Genomic DNA, 26,423 nt, shown 5'->3' with positions numbered 1-26,423 from the left:
ATACACAGCATGTACATCTGTGGGAATTGTAATTGTTGGCTTGGTCAACTCTGGGAATTATATAAGTATCATACTTGTCAGCTCATTGTTTAATCCAGTGAGTTATTAGTTAATTAATATAAAGTTTCCATTAATGTTGCAGGATATGCAATGCATGCATATAGACTGAATTAAGGCACGTAATTTATTACTTTTTGTCATGAGTCATCACTTCACAACCATCTCCTAGCTACATAAGTGATAATATGTTGTGTAAGTGTGTATCATGGCTATTGTTACGTTGCATGGTTTTATGTTTAGTCATATAATAATTATAGCTTGCTTTGTTATAATAGCTATTTGTGTCTGAATTTGACAAAACAAGGCTTCCACACACATCCAATTTTCTGACTGTAACTTGACTACTCAGTAAGCTACTGACCTAAACTTTTCACACAATTATCCCATAGCATTTTAAAATACTAGGTCAAACTTTGAAACTAATGGCATGGCTATACTCGCATTCAGTTATGATGCTTCAAAGTCACGAAAGTGGATGTGTGTGGAAGCCTTGTTTTGTCAAATTCAGTCACAATTTTATGTATTTGCTAGTTATAATTGCTCTGCCATGCAGTAGTATAGATATGTCGGGTAGCTATACAAATAGTTGGAAGCTATACTTTTTGATGGAAGTGACGGATTTTTCCAAATAGCTACGTAGCTTAAAGATAAATAAAAATAAAGCAATCTAAATCAACTAGCTAGCGCCTTTTTGACGTTTGTGATGAATGAAACGTCATGAGGTGTTTACATTTTAAAATTAATTAGCTAATCCCATTAAATTCAATTTATTCGGTTTACATTGTCGTTGAGGAAATTCCCGGAATTACTATAACTACCACATTATGCTGACTCGGCTCGAATTTGCACAGTAGTGTGGCAGTTGTAGTCAGTAGCAGGAGTTCATAAGCCCGCTTATGAACTCCTGTCAGTAGAAACTGGTAATCAGTGTAGAACATAACCAGAGTGCCGGCCAACCCGATTGAAGAACTGATCCGCGACTACTACCACTGAGGTCAGTAAGCTCGTTCACTGATATGGCTTTGTTCTTTGTATTTATCTCAGCATCAACTGAACGTGAGTACTGCTGCTGAGTTTAATTATGATTTACTGCTTCAGAGTTTGCCTCTCTGCTCACTGTTTAAGTGTTTATTTATATATACGGCATTGTCAAACTTGAAAAGAAAAATGCTACGTAATATTCACAGGCTGCTTGTTGATTGTTGTGGCCTATTACAGAAAATTGCATTGTCTTTGCAACAACCGGCCATGCGCGGTTTGAGCATGCGCGTGTTTTGAATAATAAAACGCGCGTAATACCGGGTATAACAGTACGCAGGTATCGAAGCCGTTCAATTCCACGTCAGTTAAATCATTGCATAACCGGAATTATACGCACTTTTACGGCAAGTATACCAGGAATGGTAGGATCATCACTAGTTAACAAATACCAAAACCCTGTACTGCGGTTTTCCAGGTTCTTGCAATGGAAAGCGTCATGCGCTAATAATGTGTCAGTATGCGCAGTTCTTTAAAAACTCCTGTAATATTCTGTGGCTGTCGAGTTGTATGCGTAGACATCCTTGAAGTCCTGTGAGTCAGTAGTCGTCACGCTGTTGAACAACTGCGCACCACATGCTTGTATAGCGCATGACGCTTTGCATTGCAAGAACTTGGAAAACCGCAGTATTGCACGCATTTTATTATTCAAAACACGCGCATGCTCAAACCGCGCATGGCCGGTAGTTGCAAAGACAATGCAATTTACTGTATTATTATTATTATACTCTGCGCATCGAAGTGCACGCATGCAGAAAAAGGCATGGCTAAGATTTCAGCTTACTATTATTATTATTATTGTTACTGTACAGGGGCGGATCCAGAGTTTGGAAAGAGGGGGGGCACCTTGCTGAAAAACAGTTGAAGACCAAAAAAAAAAAAAAAAAAGGTCACAACAATAATAGCTAGTGATCCTTTACCAAATATATCACGTCTGTTATGTAAAATAAAATCCTATTTATAGCTTCATAGGTAAGCTACACTGCCTCATGAACATTGTGACTGCTTTATTAGAGTAACTGACTGCTCTATTAGAGTATCTCGATCTTGTATGCAATTTCTTGAAGGGGGGGGGGCATTTGCCCCAAATGCCCCATCCTGGATCCGCCATTGCTGTACTGCTGATTGCACGAATCTTAAAAATTGCGTGACGCATGCGTGTGTGCGCACACAAGATTTAAAAACATTTTGTTTCACGGAACAGGTTGCTGATGTCGGTGACTAAGATTCCCAACGTAAGCAACTTGTTCCATGAAGCAAAGCATTTTAATTCTTGTGTGCGCATACACGCATGCGTCACGCAATTTTTAAAGATTTGTGCAATCAGCAGTAGCACCAGACTGCATGCTGCGATCCGTAGCTATACGCAGCTTTACACTGTAAATTCAGAAGCGTGAAGTTGATACTGATGGTATGACTCCTGCGGTCGCTTAGTGTGATCATCATACTTCAGGGGTATGACGACCACACTAAGGCCCCTATTTGGTGATTATTAGTTTCTCATCCACCGCCCGCATCCTTCTTAAGCTACCGCATGGTAAGCCATTATTTACTCTGCGCATGCTCAGAAGAACACGTGATACCAAACTGTTATAATTTTTGTTGATGAACGCTACAATTCGCTATATATCACCAGGAGAACTGTTGTTTTCCTTAGCAAATTGCTGCAGTGCCAGTTGCAATCGTGCTCTATCGACTTCATCAAAGCAGGCTTTCAGTTGACTGTCGAAAAACAGTTGGCGATCACGAAAAGTGGTGAAGGAAATGTTTGTAGTAAGAAAGAAAGACAATTTGGACAAGGTCTGTACATCAGTGTGTTAATATTATAAAATAATGGCATAATGGTAATACCCTCCCGCCCGCATCATAATAATTAGAAAGGCTGGATGAGAAACTAATAATCACCGAATAGGGGCCTAAGCGACCGCAGGAGTCATACAATCCGGCAGTATGAACTTCACACTTCTGAATTTACAGTGTATCGCTAACTAGGCCATGTATACTACTAGACTCAAAACTAGACTATACAGCTACCAACAACTTTAACAAGCAGTTTGTATAGAAACTGGTATATCTATGGTCCATCAGTGACGCTTACACACCAGTGCATGCATGAAAGTTGTTTAAAGACGTGGCTCACTATAATTTTTGGCTGTTGAAATTTAGCCCAGGCTGGTCATTGCAATTAGAAAAATGCAGAAGGTACAAGAAACGGGGGAAAAAAAGGTCACGAGACCGGGATTCAAATCATTTATTGTATAAACTTCTAGGTTTGGAGTAGTGTAAGCGTCTAAGCAACCGATTTATGTGGGTAAGTGAAATTATAGGAAAGCAGAAACGGGAACAGAAAGCGAGAACGGAAACGACCATGCAGCCGAAAATGAGTACAGTAGTGGAGGTAACCGGTCATATAATGCTTGCGCACATGTATAATTGCCCTGTACTTCACACACATTCAGCTGTAAGCAACATTACAAACATTTAGTCGCAACAAGCAACACCCAACATTACAATACTCGAGGCAACACTGCATATGCTGCATTGCAAATGCTTGCGCACGTATATAGCTAACTGACCTGTGTTTCACACACATTCAGCTGTAAGCAACATCACAAACATTTAGTTGCAACAAGTATTGTAACATTCAAGACCAAGGTCTCAACAAACCTGAGGCGACTAAGCATGAGCTGCAATGGCATGTGTACATTTTCATCGCCGCGGAAGCTGAGTGGTTATGTAACTACTGTGACTACCACTCTATACCACAAAAATTGATCTGTAGGTGCTCAAGTTGCTTCGTTCAAGCCGTTATTTCGAAGGCACATTGATTTTACCTGAGGCAATTTTACCCGTGATGTAAGTCGCCAAGTACAGATCCCACTTCTCTGAACTTAAGCCAGGAGTAGAGAAGGTACATTACTTCTTCAATTGCTATACGAACTGTGCGTGTAACCTGCTCCACTAGTCATTTTCTGCTGGTTGTTTCCGTTTCCGTTTTCCTATAATTCCACTTACCCGATTTATGTATGGTCCGCATCGAAAAAATCAATAATCATGAGATTGTCCCCCTACTATTTCAACCTGTAGGGCATATCAAAGTATTTTTCTAAGTACCAATAAAAACTTATTTATCTCTCTCCATACAACGGGAATCACGATTATTTTATGCTGGATATCACGAAAAATTGTGCGCTCTCCAGATGAAGCATGGGTTCCTTCCCATACTTGGCATATATAGTCCAGGTCTATACCTGATAATAACCCACAGCAGAAATAAATTGATTTGCTACTGTGGATTTGGTACAGAGCTACTCTTTGCCGAATATTGGCCAAAAATCACGTATTTTTGGATTCGGAGCAACCCAGCAATCAACAGAAGGAAAGCCCACAAACCTTCACTATACAGCAATATAGTTTGGTTATCACTTCATGCACAGCGCAAGTTTCATATGGATCTGAGCTTTCCTTCCACCAAACTAAGTGGCATAAAATTTCTTCCTAATACGTCTGAGACTAAAATGGGAGGCGTGGCTGCAATAACTCCAAGTTTTAGTTCTCCAGCAAGTGACTTAGGCTTCAATATTATGTTGTGACCACCTAATGGTATTAGTTTCCAACCAGAAATGGATCACATGATTATGGATTGATTTTTTTGTTTGCATTATAGCTATACATGGTTAGCTATGTAGTGGTATAATCAAATTAAAATTTCACTAATATTTTTATCAAGATTTGACTGAGACACACTGATGAAGCATAGAGTTAGGCACATGTCCTACCAAAAATGGCAAGGTTATTTGTATGTAAAATAGAGCAGTCATGCAAACAGTCATGGAATTTTAAGCAGATAGATGACAAAGAGTATTGCATACTATATATTTTTTAGAACCAACAAAGACCATTTACATCAGTGATATATAAGTTTAGCCAGTTTGTACTTAATTTCTTAACAGTTAGGGAGATAAGTCCTTAATCTTATTTTTTCACAGCAGGCTGCAGGAAGTTACTCTGTCTACATTATATCAAGTCACACGGTAGTGTGTCGTGCGACCCAAGAAGCCGGCGCACAATACCCGTGAGTATATTGACAGGAAGAAAGAAAACGCAATTTTTGCACCTCCGTAGCTCTGTGCTGCCTTTATAAAACAAGACGATTTTTGCTGTGGACATTCCCTCCAATTTCAGTACTCCACATTTCAAATTTGAGCGAAATCGCTTCAAGCGTTCCCGAGATATGCGACTTCAAAAATTGGCTTAGTTTCTTCGGGGTTTTTTTTCTTCTTATTTTTCTTCCTCTTTTCGCACACTTACAAAAAACCACTATAAGCGAACGCAATATCCGATTGCCTTGAAATTTGGCACACAGAAGGGGGGTATAAAGGTGCAACTCTGTACCAACTTTGGCTGGACTATGATAACCAGGCAAAGAGTTATGAGCGATTATCCATGAAAAATAACACCAATATGTTGTCACGCCTACAGGGTAAACCGCTTACGGGAAGAAGCTGAAAATCGGTGGGTGAATAGGTTAACTATTGAACCTCAAACCTAATGTGGTTTGAAAGAAATCAAGCTAAAACCAGGAAGATACAACGAAAAAACCAACAGTGTGTAACAATAATGCAATCGAAATTAACTAATAAAAAACCACTACTTGCCATGCCTACCAGAAAAACCGCTTGGGGTAATGCTTTGAAATTCGCTGTACAGATGGAGTAATCATCTTAGAATGGATTTTCAATGGTGTAGAAGAATCAGACTTAAAGCCACGGAGTTATAACACGAAATCAAACTTGGTGTAGCAAGTGCGAGATCGAGATACTGTAATAGAGCAGTCACCCTGAAAAGAATTCAAAAGATCAGCTAGAAACTAGTAACCTATATAGAGATAAGCTACAAATAATTCACCCTGTAGAGATATCAGCTAGAAGAAGTTACCTCGTAGGGAGTTCAACTACGTAGTTCAGCTAGAAGAAGTCACCTTGTAGAGAGTTCAGCTACAAAGAAACCACCATGTAGAGAGTTCAGCTACAAACAAATCGCCCTGTAGAGGGATCAGCTAGAAGAAAATACCCTATACAGAGTTCAGCTACAAAGAAACCATCATGTAGAGAGTTCAGCTGCAAACAAATCACCTGTAGATAGTTCAGCTACAAACAAATTACCCTGTAGAAAGATCAGCTAGAAGAAGTCACCTTGTAGAGAGTTCAGCTACTAACTAATGATCCTGTAGAGACATCAGCTAGAAGAAGTTACCTTGTAGATAGTTCAGTTACAAACAGTTCACCCTGTAGAGAGATCAGCAAGAAGGACTCACCTTGTAGAATGTTCTCAGTTGCAAAGAAACCATGCACCATGTAGAGTTCTGATCTGTAATATATATATATAATTTGTACATTTATTGATAAAATCAGAAATATTTAAAGTATTCATATGCTTCATCTTTTCTTCTTTCCTGTGGAAAAGAAAAAAAAGATAGGTTAAAAAAGCCCCACAGCTGGCCATAGGCCAGCTTTGGGGTATACAAATACAAAAAGAAGTGAAATCTAATCCAAAACAGCCAAGCTGTAAAAAAAGAGTGTGGCCCTCAAAAGGCTATGGTGAAAAAAGATGTGAAATACAAGGTGGCAGCCAAGAAATGGCTGTGATGGTAGGTTAATGGTAAAAAAATTAATAACAACAATTCAGGTGAATTTTGTGCCAATTGACCAAGCGGCACCAAAATTCACCTGAATTGTCATTATTAAAATTTTTACGATTAACCTACCATCACAGCCATTTCTTGGCCGCCACCTTGGATTTCACATCTTTTTTCACCATAGCCTTTTTCAGGGCCGCACTCTTTTTTTACAGCTTGGCTGCTTTGGATTAGATAGATATATATATGAGCCTTTGGCAAACAATAAATTTAAGGTTTTTCACCCATAGCTGAAGGGTATTACTTATTTTTGGCTTTATCGTGAGAAACTGCACCAAAGGCCTGTTGGATAACTGTTATACCAATAGCCACAATGTACTGAGTGCTCTATAATATATGTATAACACGCACTTTGTAGAGCTGTCTATGCATGTGTATAGCCATTCCTGAATTTATGTGAGGTTTATAAGTCATTGAAGAAAATTACATGTACTTTAGAAATCACATTTTAAGTCACATTTAAGGAAATAGATCCATAGTGGGAAGACATAGGCCATTGAAACTGCATGTTATACCAAGTATTATAAGGCCTTAAACTTATGACTCATAAAAAGGATGTATATCTATATTAAATGTCCTCATCTCACACATGCAATATGTTACCAAATATATATCATACACAGTCTGTAGATCAACATAAAATTGCATGCACATCCTACAAGCAAAACAGAAATTTAAAAGCTTGCAAAATTAATTAAAATATAATTATATAGTTTTGTATTTGTATATGTAATAGGATGGATGGCTGTGGTATTCGGGATTAATAGTGCGAGCATTGTAAACAGGAAGGAGTAAAATAGTGCGAGGCGAAGCCGAGCACTATTTCCTTCCTGTTTACAATGCGAGAACTATTAATCCCGAATACCACAGCCATCCGTCCTATTGCAAATTAATCCGACAACCATAGCAACTGTTACTAGGCAACAGAAATTCAAAAATAACCACTGCAAAAGACCAATCACACTTAGCAACCGTTGCCTGGCAACCGTTGCTATGGTCTCAAAATGACTTTTACCTTAGCAACGGTTACCTAGCAACCGTTGCTAAGCAACTGTATTGTGTCATACCTTGGGGACATCTATCACTATGGTAACAATAGTTGTCGAATCGGACATTTACTTCTAATATAAACACACCACACTATTTTAGCCAATCAAATTAGTATTATAGATTTTTGTCATGGGACCTTGACAAACAAGTGTAATACTAATTCTATTGGCTAATCGCTTGACGTATTTCAATATGATACGTCAAGCTGCTATTGAGAGTATTATACAGTAACACATTCAGTTGTTGGATTAGAAATTATAATTATATATTGTATTGTATTTATTACTGTGCAGAGCCTCCACCAGGGAGTATAATTAAGGCACAGGAAAATTACAATTTTGCACAATAGATTGATATTTCTACCATTAAAATTTGACACCTGATGAATTTTTGCTTAGAAATATCTATACAAATCATTACAATTATTGAATGTAAAAAACTCTACAGTTAGTATGAAGATATAGCTGATTAATCAAAAGTGTGTGTTGCGCCATTTAGTAGTGCAAGGTGGCGAATTCATACCAATATTAATTTTCTTTTTGAAATTCCTCTGCAGCTATTGTAGTGAATTGAAACTCTAGCAGCACAATTATTCTTACTGCCTAATCTTGTCTATAAATATTACCTCTGGGTTAGTGCTCTGTGATATATCAGTAATACCGTTTATCGCGATCAATTATCATAACCCATTATCATACTGTGACATCCTTTGATAACCAATATATCAAAATGCCGGTATATCAATGAATACCGGTATAGGGTTGCTTTTAACCCTGTAGGAACCTGGGCCAGTGACGACCCAGGTGGTAGTTGGTTAGCCTAGATAACTGATCATGATGTATATTGACCCGCTATTTGTACAGACAGGTGGTAATAGCTACCATACAAGTACAGCCACATGATGTATGATTAATAGGTAGGAATGTGCGATTAGTCAATATCATACATCTCCCCCTCAAGTTTCCTGTTCATCCTCCTCCTCCCCCATGGCGGGGTGGAAAGATAAGTGATAAGGCTGACCTCAACTGGAAGGATAGGTCTTGCATGGTCTTCGAAATTGACGTAGACTGGACTCCAGGAATCTCCACAAACGGGCGGCGATTCTGGTGTCCCTGGCGATCCTGCTTGCTGAGGATGTCGTGCCTGGTTGCCGCTAGCCCATTGACTGTCGTAAGGGACGTGATGTTGCATAGAATAGCTCTCTTGGCTGTCATTCTGGTGGGTGGGGGCTCTATTAATCGATGTTCTCTTCTTCGTTACATGGTCAGGAGTTATTTCTGTCCCTTTCTCGTGGGACTCATCAGTAGGCACGTAGGCTATCGTCGAGGCTGTTAGGTGTGCTTGAGTCATGCCTAGATTGTTTACGCGACACTTGGTTATCCTTGTGTATCCTGTGATAGGAGGGTACGAAGAAACTGGATAGCTCTTGCTTGGTGAAGTCTACCGTACACTCTGTGGTCAGACGCACGCTGTTGCCTGGTGTCTGATACACAAGTGCTCCGTCTGATACGAGCACTCTTCCTTCGCAGCAGCCAAGGTCGTTTATGCTCGCAGCGCCATGTAGGAACCTGGGCCGGTGACGACCCAGGTGGTAGTTGGTTAGCCTAGATAACTGATCACGATGTATATTGACATGCTATTTGTACAGACAGGTGGTAATAGCTACCATACAAGTACAGTCACATGATGTATGATTAATAGGTAGGAATGTGCGATTAGTCAATATCCTACAAACCCAGCCTTTGGTGTTTAATTATCCAATTTGTTGATGGTTTAGCAGACACGCCCTGAACAAAAACTTGAGGTTGTCACAGTACAACACATGCCTACTTGTACTGAACTATATTTTTTTTGGTTTTGGGGATGATTCCACTTCATACTATATAGGCCCAAGAAATGATACAATTAGTTACAATAACAAGCTAACTATATACCGATATATCGCGATATTTTCCTGTTACTGATACCGTGTATTCAAATTTCAATATCGCCAAGCTCTACTCTGGTTATAGCCATGCACTCATAATGTAGATTCATTTATGGTGTGTCCCCAACCAGCAATCTGATACTATTGAGGTTTCTTTCCAATTGCACTTTTACCCTGATATTCAATTCTTCCTGTTTATGGATTCTGCTTTCTTACTAAAGAGAACAGAATAGTAGAGAGACTGGAGACTGTTTGCATTAGAGTATCTTGATCTTACATACAAGCAACCCTGCCATTTTTGGTAGGACCTGAGTTTAGGGATGCGGCGATTATGCCGGCATAATTTCGGGCATAATAGGTATGTGTGGGAATCAGGAATTATGCTAGCATTTTGAGGTAAGTATAAAGCTTTAATAATAGGAAATCTGCAGATTGCACAATTCCATTAAAAAGATCGAGATACTCTAATAGAGCAGTCAGAAACTGTAATAGAACAGTCATTGAATATTATTCACTCTACTATAGTCACATTGAAATGAAATACTCTAATACAGCAACCAGCTAAAGAATGCAAGACTATTTGAAGCTTAAACATCAATGAAAAAGGCCTGATACAGCAATGAACTGGCATGATTAGCCAACTATGGTGGCAAAATTTTGAGAATAATGGGCAATTCTAAAAAGCATAATAGGTGATTTTTTGAGCACTGCTCAAAAGCATAATACTCAATTTTTGGAGCATAATAGCCTCATGCCTACCTGAGTTTCACTATTTCTAACTCTATGCTTCACCAGTGGTGTCTCAGTCAAATCTTGATAAAAAACTAGTGAAATTTTACCTGGATTATACCACTACATAGCTAACCATGTATAGCTATGATGCAAACAAAAAATCAATCCATAATCACGTGATCCATTTCTGGTTGGAAACTAATACCATTAGGTGGTCACAGCATAATATTGAACCCTAAATCACTTGCTGGAGAAACTAAAACTTGGAGTTATTGCAGCCACGCCTCCCATTTTAGTCTCAGATGCATTAGGAAAAATTTCATGCCGCTTAGTGTGATGGAAGGAAAGCTCAGATCCATATGAAACTTCCGCTGTGCATGAAGTGATAACCAAACTTTATTGCTGTATAGTGAAGGTTTGTGGGCTTTCCTTCCGTTGATTGCTGGGTTGCTCCGAATCCAAAATTACATGATTTTCGGCCGAAATTCGGCAAAGAGTAGCTCTGTACCAAATCCACAGTAGCAAATCAATTTATTTCTGCTGTGGGTTATAATCGGGTATAGACCTGGACTATATATGCCAAGTATGGGAAGGAACCCATGCTTTATCCAGATAGCATGCAATTTTTCGTGATATCCAGTATAAAATAATCACAATTCCCATCGTATGGAGAAAGATGAATAAGCTTTATTGGTACTTAGAAAAGTACTTTGATATGCCCTACAGGTTGAAATAGTAGGGTGATTATCGATTTTTTCATTGCGGACCCTAATGTATGTACCAATCAATGTCATGCCTCACCCCGTGTAGGGTGGGGGAATACAGGGGATTTGACAAAATCTAGTGTCAAATTCCCCAGTACTATGGGGCTAAGAAACTCGGCTTGTCAAAATCCCACTACACCTGTATGTCCCCACCTCCGTAGAGGGGTTTCTATAGGGGATTTGATTTACCTATAAAAATAGTTTTTGGTTCAGTAAATTGCTGCTGTCAAAAGCCCCAGGGGTGGGGCAAGTGTAGATGTCAAATCCACAGTTAAGTGTATGGGAACTCCCGGTGGTGGGGTTTGACATTGATAGGTGCATAGCAACCATACCTTGTCTTTTAACACCTAACGTGGTGAAGGAAGGTACTATAAACTTCCAATTTTCGCCATCTGCTCCTGCTGTTTCAGCTATAAGTAGTCATGATTCCATTTTTGTAGACCAATTCATTGTAGCAACACTAACTTATATTTATCATTGATTATTATAATTGTAATTTACTATGTATTTCTTAGTAGTGTTTTGTGTACAAAATTAGAGAGTGTGCTATAAATAGAGTGAGTGTGAACACGTGTTGAGAAATATTGATTAAATATTGTTTTACATCATTTTATTGCTTTACTTATTGATTGTGTTAAATCTATGTTATGCTTAGTGTTTAACACTAAACATAACATAGATGTTTGCATACATGGGATTTAATTGCAGAAATGTACCAAGAATACTTCATTAAACTATCAGAAATGTATTTTAAAGTATTTTAGATGGAAAGAATGGAATTATTGGTAAACAAAGTGATTTGTCACCATTTGTCACCCTTAATCACTCACAGAACTCAATACATTACCATAAAAGTTAGTTTGTAATGTACAGGAGAGAAAATTGGCCATATCTCAGGAATGCTTAAAGATATTAAGCTGAAATTTTGACACTAGATGAGTACCCAGTACCTCATTTAAGCTATAAAACAGAAAATTGACCAATGTGCCAAAAAGGTAGGTTTTCCAAGATCAGGTCACAAATACCATCTTTTCAATAAAGCAACAATAAAAACTATAAGTCTTTAGACTGGTATTTACTTGAAATGTTCTTTATTAATAAGACTAAATGAAACAACTTGGCTGCTTTTGCCAGTCCATTACAAGGGCGCAGATTTCAGACCACTCGACGCACTCGTACGGCTTGCCACGTGCTTGAAAAAAGCAGCTAGCAAAAGCAGACCACTTTACTCTGGTTGTCTGTGACAGTGAAATTTGATAGTACATTCATAAAGTTTTGTGTTTGTGTGAAAAAATCAAACTTCCTATCTTGGGCGATAAGACCGGTTTTCCCAGATATTATAGCAGTTACTTACTCTAATAGAGCAGTCAACTACTAGCCCGCAATTCTAATATAGCAGTCATGTATATAAAGCTGTAATTGGTATGCTTATATCTGGCACAATTTCAGGAAGGGAATAACAGGTAGATGGAGAATAATTTTGAGAGTAATAGGTGAAGACAAAAAGAATTGCCAGAAACTTAAGAATAATTGGAAGATTTTGGAGCATAATAGACTTAAGCCTATTTAAAGGCTCATAATTCACTTTTTCTTGTCCATAATCAAGGCTTTTTGGTATTTAAAGGGCTTTACAGCACTACTAAATGTTTAGGGAGCTGGTGCATGTAACAGGAGCTATTAACAAGAAACTAGGGCTCTTTGGGTCGGTTGGTGATATGGGCTGAAAGTGTTGAAAATTTTAGGTCCATAGCATTAATTAGTCAGTTAGCAGAAAGTTCAGTTAAATAATAAGAATCCTATATGTAGTGGATATACCTGTATGGATGTTACAGATGTACTGATAATCGGATCGGTGATCGGATCAGTTGCCGATATGGCAATTTCTACCATATCGGTAATCGGCACAAACGCTCTGAGAACCGATATCACTGCTGATAGTTTAAAAACTTTCCATAAAAGCACTAAGTTACGAGAAGCCATACAATCGTGAGTGTAAATACTGCTATTTGTGTTAAATATTCTTACCCAGATCTTCTGAAAATGGTAACTGTTACACTTTATTTAAAGAACTGTGCCACAGGGAAGCTAAACTGATAATCTGTGTAGCTATAGTAGCTATCTTGATAACTAATCAAAACATGGAGTAATCCAGACAGATAAGGGAGCATGTATTAAAATATTTGTGGTGCCTAATTGTCTGGGTTGTGTAATAGGGGCCACACCAACCAAAGGTAATCAGGTATAGCTGTGCCTTATAGTTACATCACTTCTAGATCTGTTTTCTTTAAAAATCATAAGAATATGCATCATACGGTAGCTATATACCTGTAGTTTTATTTTACATTGTTTTTTTACAGATTATAATCAGATTGGTATAATCGGTATCGGCTCTTTTAGGTACAGATTAATCGGATATCGGTACAACTGAAAAATCTTTATCGGTACACCTCTAATGGAAGTGTTTGGGTTCACTCTGAAGGCACATTTGCAATACTCATTAAGGAATAGTGAGGCTGGTAATATAATTTCTTTGGCCAAATAAACCCAAACCTTTATACAGTACTTGATTATGTGTTGTGGGTTGGACAAAATTCACTGCACCACACAAAATTCACCACACCATGCATTCTAACACCTCTCTATATGCTTTTTATTGTAACGCATGTGCAACGTTCTTTTCCAATTATTGCCAACTCTTCTTGTGTGTGTACCAGCCCCTGTTCCTCACGGTGGAGCATCATGAGGTTATCCACTGTTATAATACACTCATGCATGCTTGAATGCAACATTAATCTAGTTAACTAGTTAAACTCTATACATCTTTTCACATGCATAGCAGAAATGGAAATTGATGATCAAGATTTGCAAAAGGAAAGTGTTCCTCAGGATTCTTCAGCATTGTCAACGTTAAAAAGGAGATTATCTGAGCTTCGCAACAATGAAGATGAATATTTGTATGACAGTGAAGAAGAGCGTATTCAAAAAACTAAGAAAGCAATTAGTATCTTTGTCAAATCTGCTATAAAACATCAATATAGTAGTGTTTCATTCGTAAAGAAAAAGCTAAATGAATTATATGAAAAGGATTATCTAATTCATAGGGAGGAAATACTAGAGTATGGAATTTCTGAGGTGGAGAAGTTCAGCTATTCAGAGTGCATACAATCATCATCAACTTCACCATCTCTGACAGATCAGTCTAAGAAACGTTCCCCTTTATTTTGCAAGGAAAATGTTTACCATGCTTGTCTATGTTGCAAAGCAATTAGTACATGTACCCATGAAAATATCAAAGCATTTTTTGAAGATAAAGTTCAAAGCAATGATCACAAGCTTGAAGAAGTCTCTATGTCTTTGTCAGATCATTATTTAATTGCAAAGAACCAAAACACTTTCATAATTGCATTCAGTGGAGAAAGAAGTTTTACATCATGGTTTGGAAAGTGTGAAAACCAACAGTGTGACTGTGGATGCAAATTTGTAAAAGGTATATACTTGCGTAGTTGTAGGTTTGCAATTAATTCACAGTCCGCATTTATGACAAAATCTTTTAATAAAAATCAACAGTGTTATAACAACATTTTGTATTCCACATAAAAATGTGCATAGTATATAAGAGTGGAGCTACACGTAAACTCACATGCACATGTGTACACAATGTATACAATATCGTAATTTAATTCTTTTTTTTTTAGTTGTAAAATGATTTCCGTATGCCAAAACTTGCACAAACCACGTAAATCATAAGAAAAATGACAATTTTTTATCACATGCATATGTGTGATAACTTTTTGTATACATAAGCTTCTTAAAATATATACTTGTGATGGGTGTAATTGTGTGCAAGCTTTTAGTGATGTGGTCTTTCATTTGACAGGTATTGAGCCTTATGTCCATGAAGTACCTCTTCGTTTTTTAGTAAAGCAGTTACTGGTTGAGAAGAACCGCATAATTTTTGCAGGTAAAAAGTTTACTAATTCCAAAGGTTTTGTGCAGATGTAAAAATAATTGTTCTATGTAAACAATGTATATGTATATAGTTCAGCTACATTTTATGTGACCACATAAAGAGTTCAGCAACATTTCAAGTCACCCAGTAGAGATCAGCTACAAACAAATTATCCTGTAGAAAAGAAATGGCATGTAATAATTCAAAATTTGTATAATTACTGATAAATCAAAAATAGTTAATATAAAAGTCTGCTTTGAATGTCTTTTTCTTTCTCTGTATATGGTAAAGAAAAATAACATAACCCCAAAGCTGGCCATAAGATGACTTTGGTGTATACAAATATGAAAAGAAGTGATATCCAATCCAAAACAGCCAAGCTGTTAATAAGGGCGTGGCTCCCAAAAAGGCTATGGTAAAAAAAAGATGTGAAATCCAAGGTGGCAGCCAAGAAATAACTGTGATGGTAGGTTAATGGTAAACATTTTAATAACGACAATTCGGGTGAATTTAGTGCCACTTGCAGCTTGGCTGTTTTGGATTAGATAGACTTTGAAGGATTTCAAGGCTTCCTGGACACTCTTTATTTCATTGTCAACAGTGCTCTCCTCCCTGGTGGTTGCTTACTCCATTTTGCACATTAAGCTATTTGTCACGTCATGATTTCTCCAATATACTGTGTGTATTTAACTCAAATTATAGGGGTTGAATGGGGTTGATTACAGAACTGAATTTAGTGTAAGAAAACCTTTTGATTGGTACATAGTTTTTAGCAGTACCCTTCCACAATAGGTTCTCTGTATAAACCCTATGGTTCATGTGAACCATGTCCTACCTCCTCAGTATGAAATCAAGACGTTGGCTTCCAAGAAATGGATACAATAAAATAAATGTCAAAATGATTTGTATGATTACAGCTATTTCTTGGCCACATTTTTTTATATTGCTGCTATTTTGAAAGCTGTGCTCCTGGATCTAACCAACGCTAATGGTAGTACACTTGTCTGTCTTAAGGACTTCTTGGCCTCCATCATACAGTTATACAGTACATTACTGACACCAATGTACAGCAATCTTGGCATGCAAAGTATACAATGAGTTTTGCATATACCATGTTGATTTTTGTTTAGGCTTCTCATCTGGTGGTCTGGTGGCTTGCTTATTACTAGCAATGTTATGGAAGGACAACAGTTTCATTGGTTCTGATGAATTAAAGGCCAACACCATGTGTTTAACATTTGGACAACCCATTGTCAAATTGTCTTGTGTTGCTGATTTAGTCCAGAAGTACCCTGAGTTCACTACTACACTGCATCATGTGTACTTAAAATCAGATTTGATACCACGGATATTCTTATGTGCTGCTAACAAACAGATTTCTCTGGTTATGACTGAACAGGTTAGTAATCATCTACAAAGTAGACCATTTAGCAGGATTTTTGGCATTGTGCGTATACAAGTACAACCATTAATACAAGCACTTTTTGCTAACTTCAAAAAGTGAACAACATAGTAAACTAGGAACATTAAATTAAAGGATCATGAAGCTAACCACTTATCCCCACAATACATTATACTAGCCGTATAAATCAAAGCAAACCAGTACAATAAACCTGACCTCACCTTTTTTAGCTTAACTGACACCACACACACTAAATTCATAGTGCTATTCACAATGCTGTTCATAGCCTATACACCAGTTTTCAAAAATATATTTCAGCCCTTGACAACAATCATTTAGTTTTTTTGATAATTGTGCTAACAGATATAAACATGTACCATAGTAGGAACAGCCTATTTGCTACTCTGTGTAGGTATTACTAGTACTGTCTGGGATTTTATAACATTGTGTTCATGAACTAATAATGTATATAGATCTGATGAATGTGCATATAACCTTTTGCTTGTGTTGCAGTCAAAACTTCTTCGATACAAGCCATTTTTGTATTACTTGGGAAAGCTACAGCAGTTTTATAGTGAAGAGGTAAGTAGTTGTACATCAACACAATTATTATTGTTGCATGTTTAGGCCAGGCAAATTAATTCGCTGCTTATTGTCATCGCCCGCATGGCTTTACCAAAAATTTCACACTTTTTATTATTTCATCATACTGCAAATCAATTCTGCGTGGCCTTATGATGAGTAGTCATCATAACAATCTTGCAAATGCAGATTTTCATATTGTAGACAAAAAGATGTTTCTCCATTGAAACACAATCTTATACTTCTATCACTAAAAAGTAGATACTAATGAAAACAAAATTACATGCACAATTCTGAGTCTTGGAAAGACAAGAAACAATAAATGGGTAGGACAAGAGTTTTTGCTTCTTAAACATGATCACTCTTAAAAAGTGCATTACATACTGTAAGTACAAAGTGCCAGAGAAGTTAGAAGTTCCCAATTGTAAAGTGCCTCTTTTGTTTCACCTATGTGTGGTATCCTCTGTGGTACATGTGGCAGATAAACTATTATGTGTGAATTGTTTCTTCTATAGTCTTTTAGCTCTTCATGTAAAGAGCTGCAAGAATTGAAACAAGTTATACTGGCTGCCAGCTCATATCTTATAATACAAGGAGATAAGTCATCATTACAGTTGGTTGGCACACAGTACCTTATTACTACAAACAATGGATTTTTGTGGAAACCATTAGCTCATGAAAATGCACTGAAGGAATTGGGACCACTGAAGCTGCCTGAAGTCGAAGCTTTGTCTTGTGAAAATTTATTTAAGAATGTACGTAAGTAGACTACACTATACTGTCTATCACTGATCTGAAAGATAGTACATTACTATGTTTTAAATACTTACTCATACCTGTACACATGCATGCATGCACTCATTGTGATTTCATAGTGCTGCGATATGTGCCTTAAAAATTTCTTTTATTATTCTGTTTATTGGTATGTTTTAAGCATGTTTTAATTTATAGGTGGATTATTTGAAGTACGAGGCACAGTACTGTAAATATAACCAAGCCCAAGCATGCCTCAGTCAGACCATAAAATGCTTCTGACAAAAATTATTTACTTTAACCAGATTTTCTACTGATTAACTGACTGATACCTTCAGCCAAATACAATTTGGCTATGGTAACTACAGACTTGATTTCCTTACTGTTCAACATCACTTAGGTCAGGGATATGCCTTTTCACCTACTGCAGCAGCTACGCCACATGCATCATTTGGATTAGTAAGTAAATATACAGAATTGCCTGTATCCTCCATTCTGTCTGTTTGTCTCATGAGAATTGGCCACAATTTCCATAGTGAGTTGATTGATTGCAGAGGTGCTGCTCGCATCATTCTCCATGCTATATAACAGATAGACCACCACACACCAAAGTAGAATGGCCTTTCAGTAATTGATAGCCGGGTGCATTCATTTTCTGTTGATGTGGTACACACTGGTCCACCAGGCATAAATCATGTTACAAAAAGGTTAACAAACAAGTATGAGGAAATATTTCATTTGAAGCGGTTTAACAGTGTAGCCATGACAAGTATTGATTATATCTTCCCTAGTATAGCTGCAGGTGTAGGCGACCTCCCTTGTTTAATGGCTTTTAGCTTCTGTGTATTGATGGCTTAAGTAGGAATTAAATGTACTAGTATAGCTTGGGTGTAGGTAACCTCTCTTGCTTTATTTTATATTTCTATGATCCCTACTAATTGATAAATTATTTTTCCTTACACTTGTGTATAATTCCAAATACTTTCCTCACAAAATCGCATGCACGCATATTACTATACTAAATTCACTGGAACTTAATAATTTTATTTCACAAGTTTTTCTGTTTATGCGTGCAATAGATATTATCATACAAAAACTGTTGTATATTTTGTATTCATTAGCACACCATCCAAGAGTATTTTAGCTGCGTTTTTGCGAGCTACTTGAACAAACCATCACAAATGAAAGTCGCTGATCCTGTCAGTTCAGTGAGTGATGTGGCAATTACCAAGCCAACAGCCACCTCCATTGCTTTTCATCAACATGGTAAAGAATTAGCCATCACTTTGGAAGGAGATAGTCTTTGGTTTGTTCACTCTATTGAAGTGAGAACTCTTGGAAAGCTTTCAATAAATGCTATGACCACAAACCAGAACTCAGTGCAATTTAACCTACAATGCAAACCAGATCAACTTGATGTTGCATCAGAAGAAGAAGTGCAAGTGACTATAGAAAGTCGATTCTGTGCACCAACAAATGTATGTCTTAAAGTCACCAAAAAGGTATAAGTTCAATTTTACTTGTGTATTTATATGGTAATACAGTATGGTAGTACTGATCATGGAGGTTTGCACTTACACACAAAAAAAATTGACTAGAAGCCAGCCTCACAATATCTTCATGGTACTGTGGCAGTATTGGTTAGGCATAATCAAGTTTAAAAGTGCCTTCAGTACTACCTGAAACATTTCAATAGGTTGCTACGAAATTTAAACAATAATAATTCAGTGGGCTTTTCTGCTGACTAATTGACTGACTAATGCCTTCAGACAAACATATCCCAAGGTTGTGGGCTAAAGTTTTTGACTGTTAACCATCACTTTAGCCAATTCCATACAGCAGTACATATAATGCACTCTTCATGGACTTACTTTTGAGTCCTATTTCTATTCGCTGGCAACCAAAGATGTTGATTCGTGGTAGCTCAAAATGGCTTTTCTGTGGCTAACTACTATGTTTAAAGCTGAAATCATCCATATATTCATAGTGACTAGATTGATTGCAGAGGCACTTCTTGCAGTGTTCTTCATTTATAAAGCTGTGTAAAGAGCTGCAAATATCTGAAAATCAAGCACAGTGACCACATCACTTTCAGTAATTGATACACATTCAGATGCTAAACTAATTTTGGACATTTCTGGCACCATTCTTTGTTTTGATGCAGTATTCTTTGGTTCACCCATCATAATTGTTACAAAAAAAATTAAATAGGAAAAATTAGAAATTTAAGTTTGATTAGGGATCATAGGGAAATGAGTAGTGAAACAAAGGGGTTGCCTACACCTGCTGAGGTACTAATGGAGATGTAATCCCTAATTCAGTCATGGCTTTAGACTGAATTAGGGATTAAATGTCCACTAGTATATCTACAAGTGTAGGTGACCCCTGTTTTTTTTTAGTTGTATTTCTATCATCTGTTAAAATTACTTGTACTTGTATCATAACAATCTGTATTCATAACAGTTGCCTATGTATGTGCATACAATATACATGCTGCTTATTTATAGAGAGTATTGTTACATAATATAGGAAGGATGTAAAAGAATGTATGCGTAATGACTGCATAATTGTATTATATTGTTGTTTATAGTTATATGAAATAACTGCTCGACAAGAACAGCTAGCCAAACACAAACCATCCGAGATAATTGAATTAGCATTCCTCACTGCTCTGTTAGAGCGGCAACTCAATGAGGAGTTTAAATTATCACACAAAACAAAAGTGATTCATAATTTCTTGGAAGAAGTGGTAAAGCTTGTCCCACTGGAGAGTTTATTTTATGCTCTAGGATGTGGGGATGATGACATCATTGAAGATTGTTGTAAAGCTTTCCTGGAATCTAAGCTTCCAAATGAAATAATTGTACCTTCTGAGATGCTGTTGAATGGGATGAATTTAGCATTACAAAGGTTGTGTACTGGTCGGAAGTTTCGTGAGTATCACTTTCACAGGCCACACAAGTTTAGTGAGCGTATAGCTACAATGACGATTCAAGTCAGGAATTGGTTCAGTCAAACTGAGTCACACATTTCAACTACCCACAGCTCTTCAAGCCATACCAGAGTAAGTATGGAAGAGCATCAATACAAGCAATTGCATACTGATGATAGTCCACAAAAGACGTACCCATTTCCTTTTTATCAACCTGTGATGGTATTCTCTCAGTTTAATCCAATGATCTCACAGGTAACTCCTAATGTATCCTCTAGCCAGCATGGTGTAATAAAATATCTAAGAGATTATTTGCAAGCACAGACTCGTATTTGCCTAAATGCCATTTGTGCTATGCCCATTTCTTCAGTATATCCTGCTGCAAGTTTAAAGTCAACTACATCCCATTCAGTTATACCACCCATTGATCTCTTGACTTCTGCTAGAGCTGAACTCCAATCCCTTGCAAGGGAAGCAATTACAGCAGAGAAAAAAGGCCATAAACAGCTGCAAAACTGCAGTACCAGCCCTTTAACATCCAAAATGGTTCAAAATACAACTGCTTTGTACAATAGAAGAATGCTTGACAAAGTTACCAACATACGCAAAAAGCAGAAGTTATGTAGTACACTTTTAGGAGCATTTATGGAAGCTCAAGTTCAAGTACCACTTATCAAGTCTGCGCATAACACAGCTAAGGTTCTTGGCAAGACAGCAATTGCAGCTGTAGGTATGTGGGCATTATTAAGTATGCCATACATTGACATGCAATCATTGCTTTCTGAAAAGTTTAGCTCTTTGTTTGTCGAGGTGGCTAAATTTATTCATGGTACATATTTTGAGACAAACAATGTAGAAAATGGAGATGAGTATGCAGGAAAACTCCAATTTCTCCTACAAGGTATGGTGAAAACAGTTAGTTGTAATAGCAGATACATTAGCTACTCACTGGAACAGCAACTGAAAGAACAATGTTCTAAGCTTGGGATAGATGCATCTACTGATCTTAAAAAGCTAATAGACAACTGGGATATTTTCTTCAAACAAGATGTACTTTCTCTGGTCACTCACCAATCAAGGGGTCTTGTTGCAAGGTGGCTTAAATGGTCATTGTTAATTCACAACCTTCGAGAAGAACTTGCAAAGTACACATCTGTGGGAATTGTTGGCTTAGTCAACTCTGGGAAATCAGTACTTGTCAGCTCATTGTTTAATATACCAGTGAGTTATTAAGCATATACCAACTTAAAGTTTACAATGGCTGCATTAGTACAATGCATAGACTGAAAGCATGTAATTCATTACATAAAATGTGAATATATTTACTAGATCCCAGCTGGTACCAGAGAATCAAAAAGAACAACCATTCCCTTCATTTACAACCTTGGAGAGAAAATACCTGGTTTGGATGTAATAGATTTTCCAGGAGTGGATGATTGTGATGAGACCATTCCTGAACTTGCTGAATTACTGTTCTCTCTAACACAGATAGTAGTGTTTGTTGTGGACTACAAGTAAGTGCTAGTGTCTAATAGGATAATTAAGAAAAAAGTTATTCATTTACAAGTTGGAGGTCAAAACCAGCAATTGATTTCGTAAATAAAATTAATTTTCTACCTTGACACAGATACTTAAGTAGAATATGGGTATTTTTCATGTAGATAGTAGACTACAAAGCACTAAAGAGATAAAATCTATTGTCGGTGGTTTTTAACAGTTTACCAATGAAAATTTTTCTTTTTGGAGAATGTTTAAACCAACAAACCCTGGGCTAGCTATAAGAAAATGAGGGTACCATAAATATTAAATATATAATGTTTATAGCTGGTCAGGACAGTCTATATAATTTTAATTGACAGGTACACCTTATAGCAGTTATACTACTACTACCACTAATACATGATTCTTAGCAATCTCATCTTCCCTTGTCTTGACTGATGTTTCATTAGTTTTATTTGCATTTTAATATGAACAGTGAAGATTGATAAATAAGTGTGAAACAGCAAGTAATCATATACACCACATACTACATACACACATGAGATACATACTGTAAGTAACTATTGTGTTCCTTATAGAAAGGCACATACTAAGGCCACACAAGAATGGTTAGATCGGTTAGCTAAAGAAAATATCTATGTTTTGGTGTGCCTCACTTATGCTGATAAGTTGTATGCAGAGTTAATGGACAAAGGTGGGAGACACCCTAACCCAGCTGCAGCAAAACAGGAGCTTTTAAAACAGGCAGAGGTTAGTTGGTTATACTGATTGCTGGGACACTGCTTCAAGTGTATGGGTTGGAGCCACTAAGCAATAACTTTCAAAGGAAGAAACTTTCTGCTAGTAGTCCTTCAAGCATAGTGAGACTTTGATTCAAGCACCTATAACTTATATTTTTTTAGCAAAAGAGCAATAATGTTCTGTAGCCATGGGTCACCTAGTAATACAATGGTGGATCCAGGATGGGGTATTTGGGGCAAATGCCCCCCCAAAAACCTCACCTGTGGAGGAGCCAGCCATGTTTCTGATTAAAATAGCTACTAAACTTTTTCAGGCCAAGATCAGTTTATCAACCCATGGAAGTATGCACATTTTACTAGCATTTATTACAAATTCACCTGAATCCAAAGCGAAAAAAGTCTAACTAACTGTAAAATTGTCACCTAGCACCTTCGCTTGTACCAAGCACCTCTAAAAATAATTATCATGTTGCGGTTGTTTAAGACATTCAGAACCTTTTAAACAGCTTTTAAGACTTCACAACCACCTGAAAAGGCCAAAATGGCAAAAATCAACAGTGAGATACTACTAAGAGGTGATTATTTGCTGCTTCAAAAATGCAGCACTGAACTAGAGAATCTGGCTCTCCCCAACCATCTACAACTTACCCTGTTTGTGCCCCTCCCCTTGCCAGCTCCTGGATCTGCCCCTGTAATACCAAAAGTGAATTAGCTGGTGCTAGTGAATTAATGACAGATGTATATTTCCACATGTAGAGTTTTTGAAGTCCATGCCTTATACAGACATTTCATGTGTTATTGAACTGCAATGTTAATAGTCAATAAAAGCAATGCAATAATTAGCAAGTAATTGTTAAGCACTGAATTAATAATATTCATTTTGTATAGATGTACAATTTCATCAATAGGGCCACTTTATGTCCAAAACTTGATGACCTCAATAATGACGTGCATGACCTCACAGATTCATGATGTACACTTTTGCAACCTACATGACATGGTCACTTTAATGAGGTGGTCTCATTGAAGAAGTGGCTACTAAGTAAAGCTTCACTGTCTTTAAAATAGCTTGTATATTAATGTACGTTTAACATTCATAACTGTAGATTATCATTGACAAATTGGGACAGTCTCCTAATCGGACAGTATACCTAACAACTCTAAGCCAGGACAAGGACTCAGTGCTAAACACTGATGATGGAAGGAAAAAATTGATGAAAGCTGGATTAAAATGTCACTTTGATGTTGGTGATTGGTTAGTTAAAACATTAGATGAACTTCAACACAATCAATTAGCTGTGAAAATGACAGCTTTTTTGGAGAGTAAGAAGAGAGTGTGTCATTGGTATTAGCACAGTATAGAGCAGCCATTTATGACAAAAGTGCATGTAATTATTTGTGACTCTAGATATTTTGTAGTTATGAATCTTTTTGTATGCTACAGTGCACAAACCACCCTTGTTATATGTGTCTCATTACATGTATATGCAAATATTAAAATAATGTCTATTTACATTTTGCTCACAATAATATGTACAGTAGAACCTCTCTTAAAGGACCCTACCTGTAAAGGGCATTGTACATTTAACCTCCTTATAAGGACATATACAATGTCTGAGGTCTCTATTTCTACCAATGCAATATTATCTCTGAACCTCTTATAGCAGCTAGTAAACTGCAAAATCAGTGTTGACTCCAAAGTCCATTAAAGGTTCCAATGTAGGATGTGTCATATGGTCAAAAGATTTATGTGACCATTAATGTTCAATAAATATTGTGTGAAGTTACGTTTAAAGTGTCACGGTATAGAGAATAATAAAACAGGGGCATAGCTGGTAAGAGGAGAGTTAAGACATTTTAAAATGCAGGGGCGGATCCAGACTTTTAAAAAGGGGGTTCCACTTTGGAATTGCAACTTCAGCCTAGCTGTAATTTGAAGACCAAAAAAAGTCATCACCTGCTCACAATAGCTGCCCCTCACCATAGATGCCCTCACCAACTACATTTTCTTATTTATAACTAGATACATAGCTTGCTACACTGCTCAAAACACTACTGTGACTGCTCTATTAGAGTATCTCGAGTAAGAGAGGCTCTTTCAAAAGGGGGGTTCCATGGAACCCTTTGAACCCCCTGGATCCGCCCCTGAAATGCATATCAAACCAAACTTTTGGTCCGCAGCCAACATTTTTTTCTTAAAAATCAGTCCTGTGCTAATATTTTCACTCAAATTTTTTGGGCCCCATGCAGACTCAGTTTTCAATCAATATTCCAGTCCTCTTTCAAAAATTCCAATCTATTCTATTTCTGTAGTTGTACAGGGTTAGTTTGACTAGTTTTTGCAATATCACACAAATGATCATTCGTCAGTGCTGGAGTTGTTTTCATGACATTCCTTAACTGTACTGTTTTCAAGTTACTGTATATTCCACATAACCGCACTGTATTATCCACATATCTGTACTGTATGAGTCATACAGCATATACATCTATGTGGATAATTGGTACTGTATGGAAAATACAGTGTGTCAGTACTTTAACCTCCCACGCAAAATAAATATAGGAAATTACAGCTGGAATAGTGAATAATGAACTATTGGCTCTAAATAGTGTTCAGAGCAGAGCTATATAGGGTAAAAGTGGCCAAACTTCGATTCCGATCCAAGGTGGTCCTATTTCAAGCCAGCAGCATGGTTCATGATAGGTATATAGCTATCTAGCTATCACAGCAAACATACCATAAACAACGAAAGGTTTAGCGAATTTATCAAAATTAGAAAATTCGACAAATCTTATTTTGCCAATTAAGCTATTAAATATTGTTCAACATTGGCTTCACTAAACTTATCTGCCAACATGGTTCACATTGCTGATTCACCAAACCCAAACTTTCATCACTTACGGTAGCAGGGAAGTTCAATGAGAGGAAACTTTGTTGAAATAACAGCAAATGACAATAAAAGGAATTTAAAAATCACTAAGGGCCAAGCTAATTAGCATTAAATATTACATAATCATCCTGAAAAAGCAATTACAAGTAAAATTTTAAAGTGGTAATTAGTAATAAATATACAAGCCTGGTAGCATCAAAGCATGTATATAACTGTAACCCAAACTCAGTTTTTGGCAACAGATTTCAAAGCCACATGCATTTGGACAACTATGTGTCAAGAGGGTCTCAATAACTGTACATCAAAACATTTTACCACTTGTGCATTCATAACAACATACAAATCCATTATACTACTACTCAAGGGAGGATCCAGAGTTTGGAAAAGGGGGGTGGGGGGGCACAT

General features: G+C 37.1%; 1 protein-coding gene across 1 annotated transcript; it reads left to right on the top strand.

Annotated features, from left to right (window-relative positions):
* Positions 1 to 894: 894 nt before the first annotated feature.
* LOC136268065 (uncharacterized) lies at positions 895 to 24,647 on the top strand. Its single transcript, XM_066063294.1, has 11 exons — positions 895 to 1,054; positions 14,109 to 14,756; positions 15,147 to 15,230; positions 16,349 to 16,617; positions 17,134 to 17,202; positions 17,718 to 17,957; positions 19,077 to 19,457; positions 20,546 to 22,108; positions 22,217 to 22,401; positions 22,966 to 23,137; positions 24,234 to 24,647. Exons 2-11 carry the CDS (start codon positions 14,111 to 14,113, stop codon positions 24,477 to 24,479), a joined length of 3,855 nt encoding a protein of 1,284 aa, XP_065919366.1. The 5' UTR covers positions 895 to 1,054; positions 14,109 to 14,110; the 3' UTR covers positions 24,480 to 24,647.
* The last annotated feature ends 1,776 nt before the right edge of the window (positions 24,648 to 26,423 follow it).

Source organism: Dysidea avara, chromosome 10, assembly GCF_963678975.1.
Source record: "Dysidea avara chromosome 10, odDysAvar1.4, whole genome shotgun sequence".
Lineage (NCBI taxonomy): Eukaryota > Metazoa > Porifera > Demospongiae > Dictyoceratida > Dysideidae > Dysidea > Dysidea avara.
The sequence above is the reverse complement of the archived record's forward strand: the minus strand, read 5'-3'. Positions and strand labels throughout refer to the sequence as shown.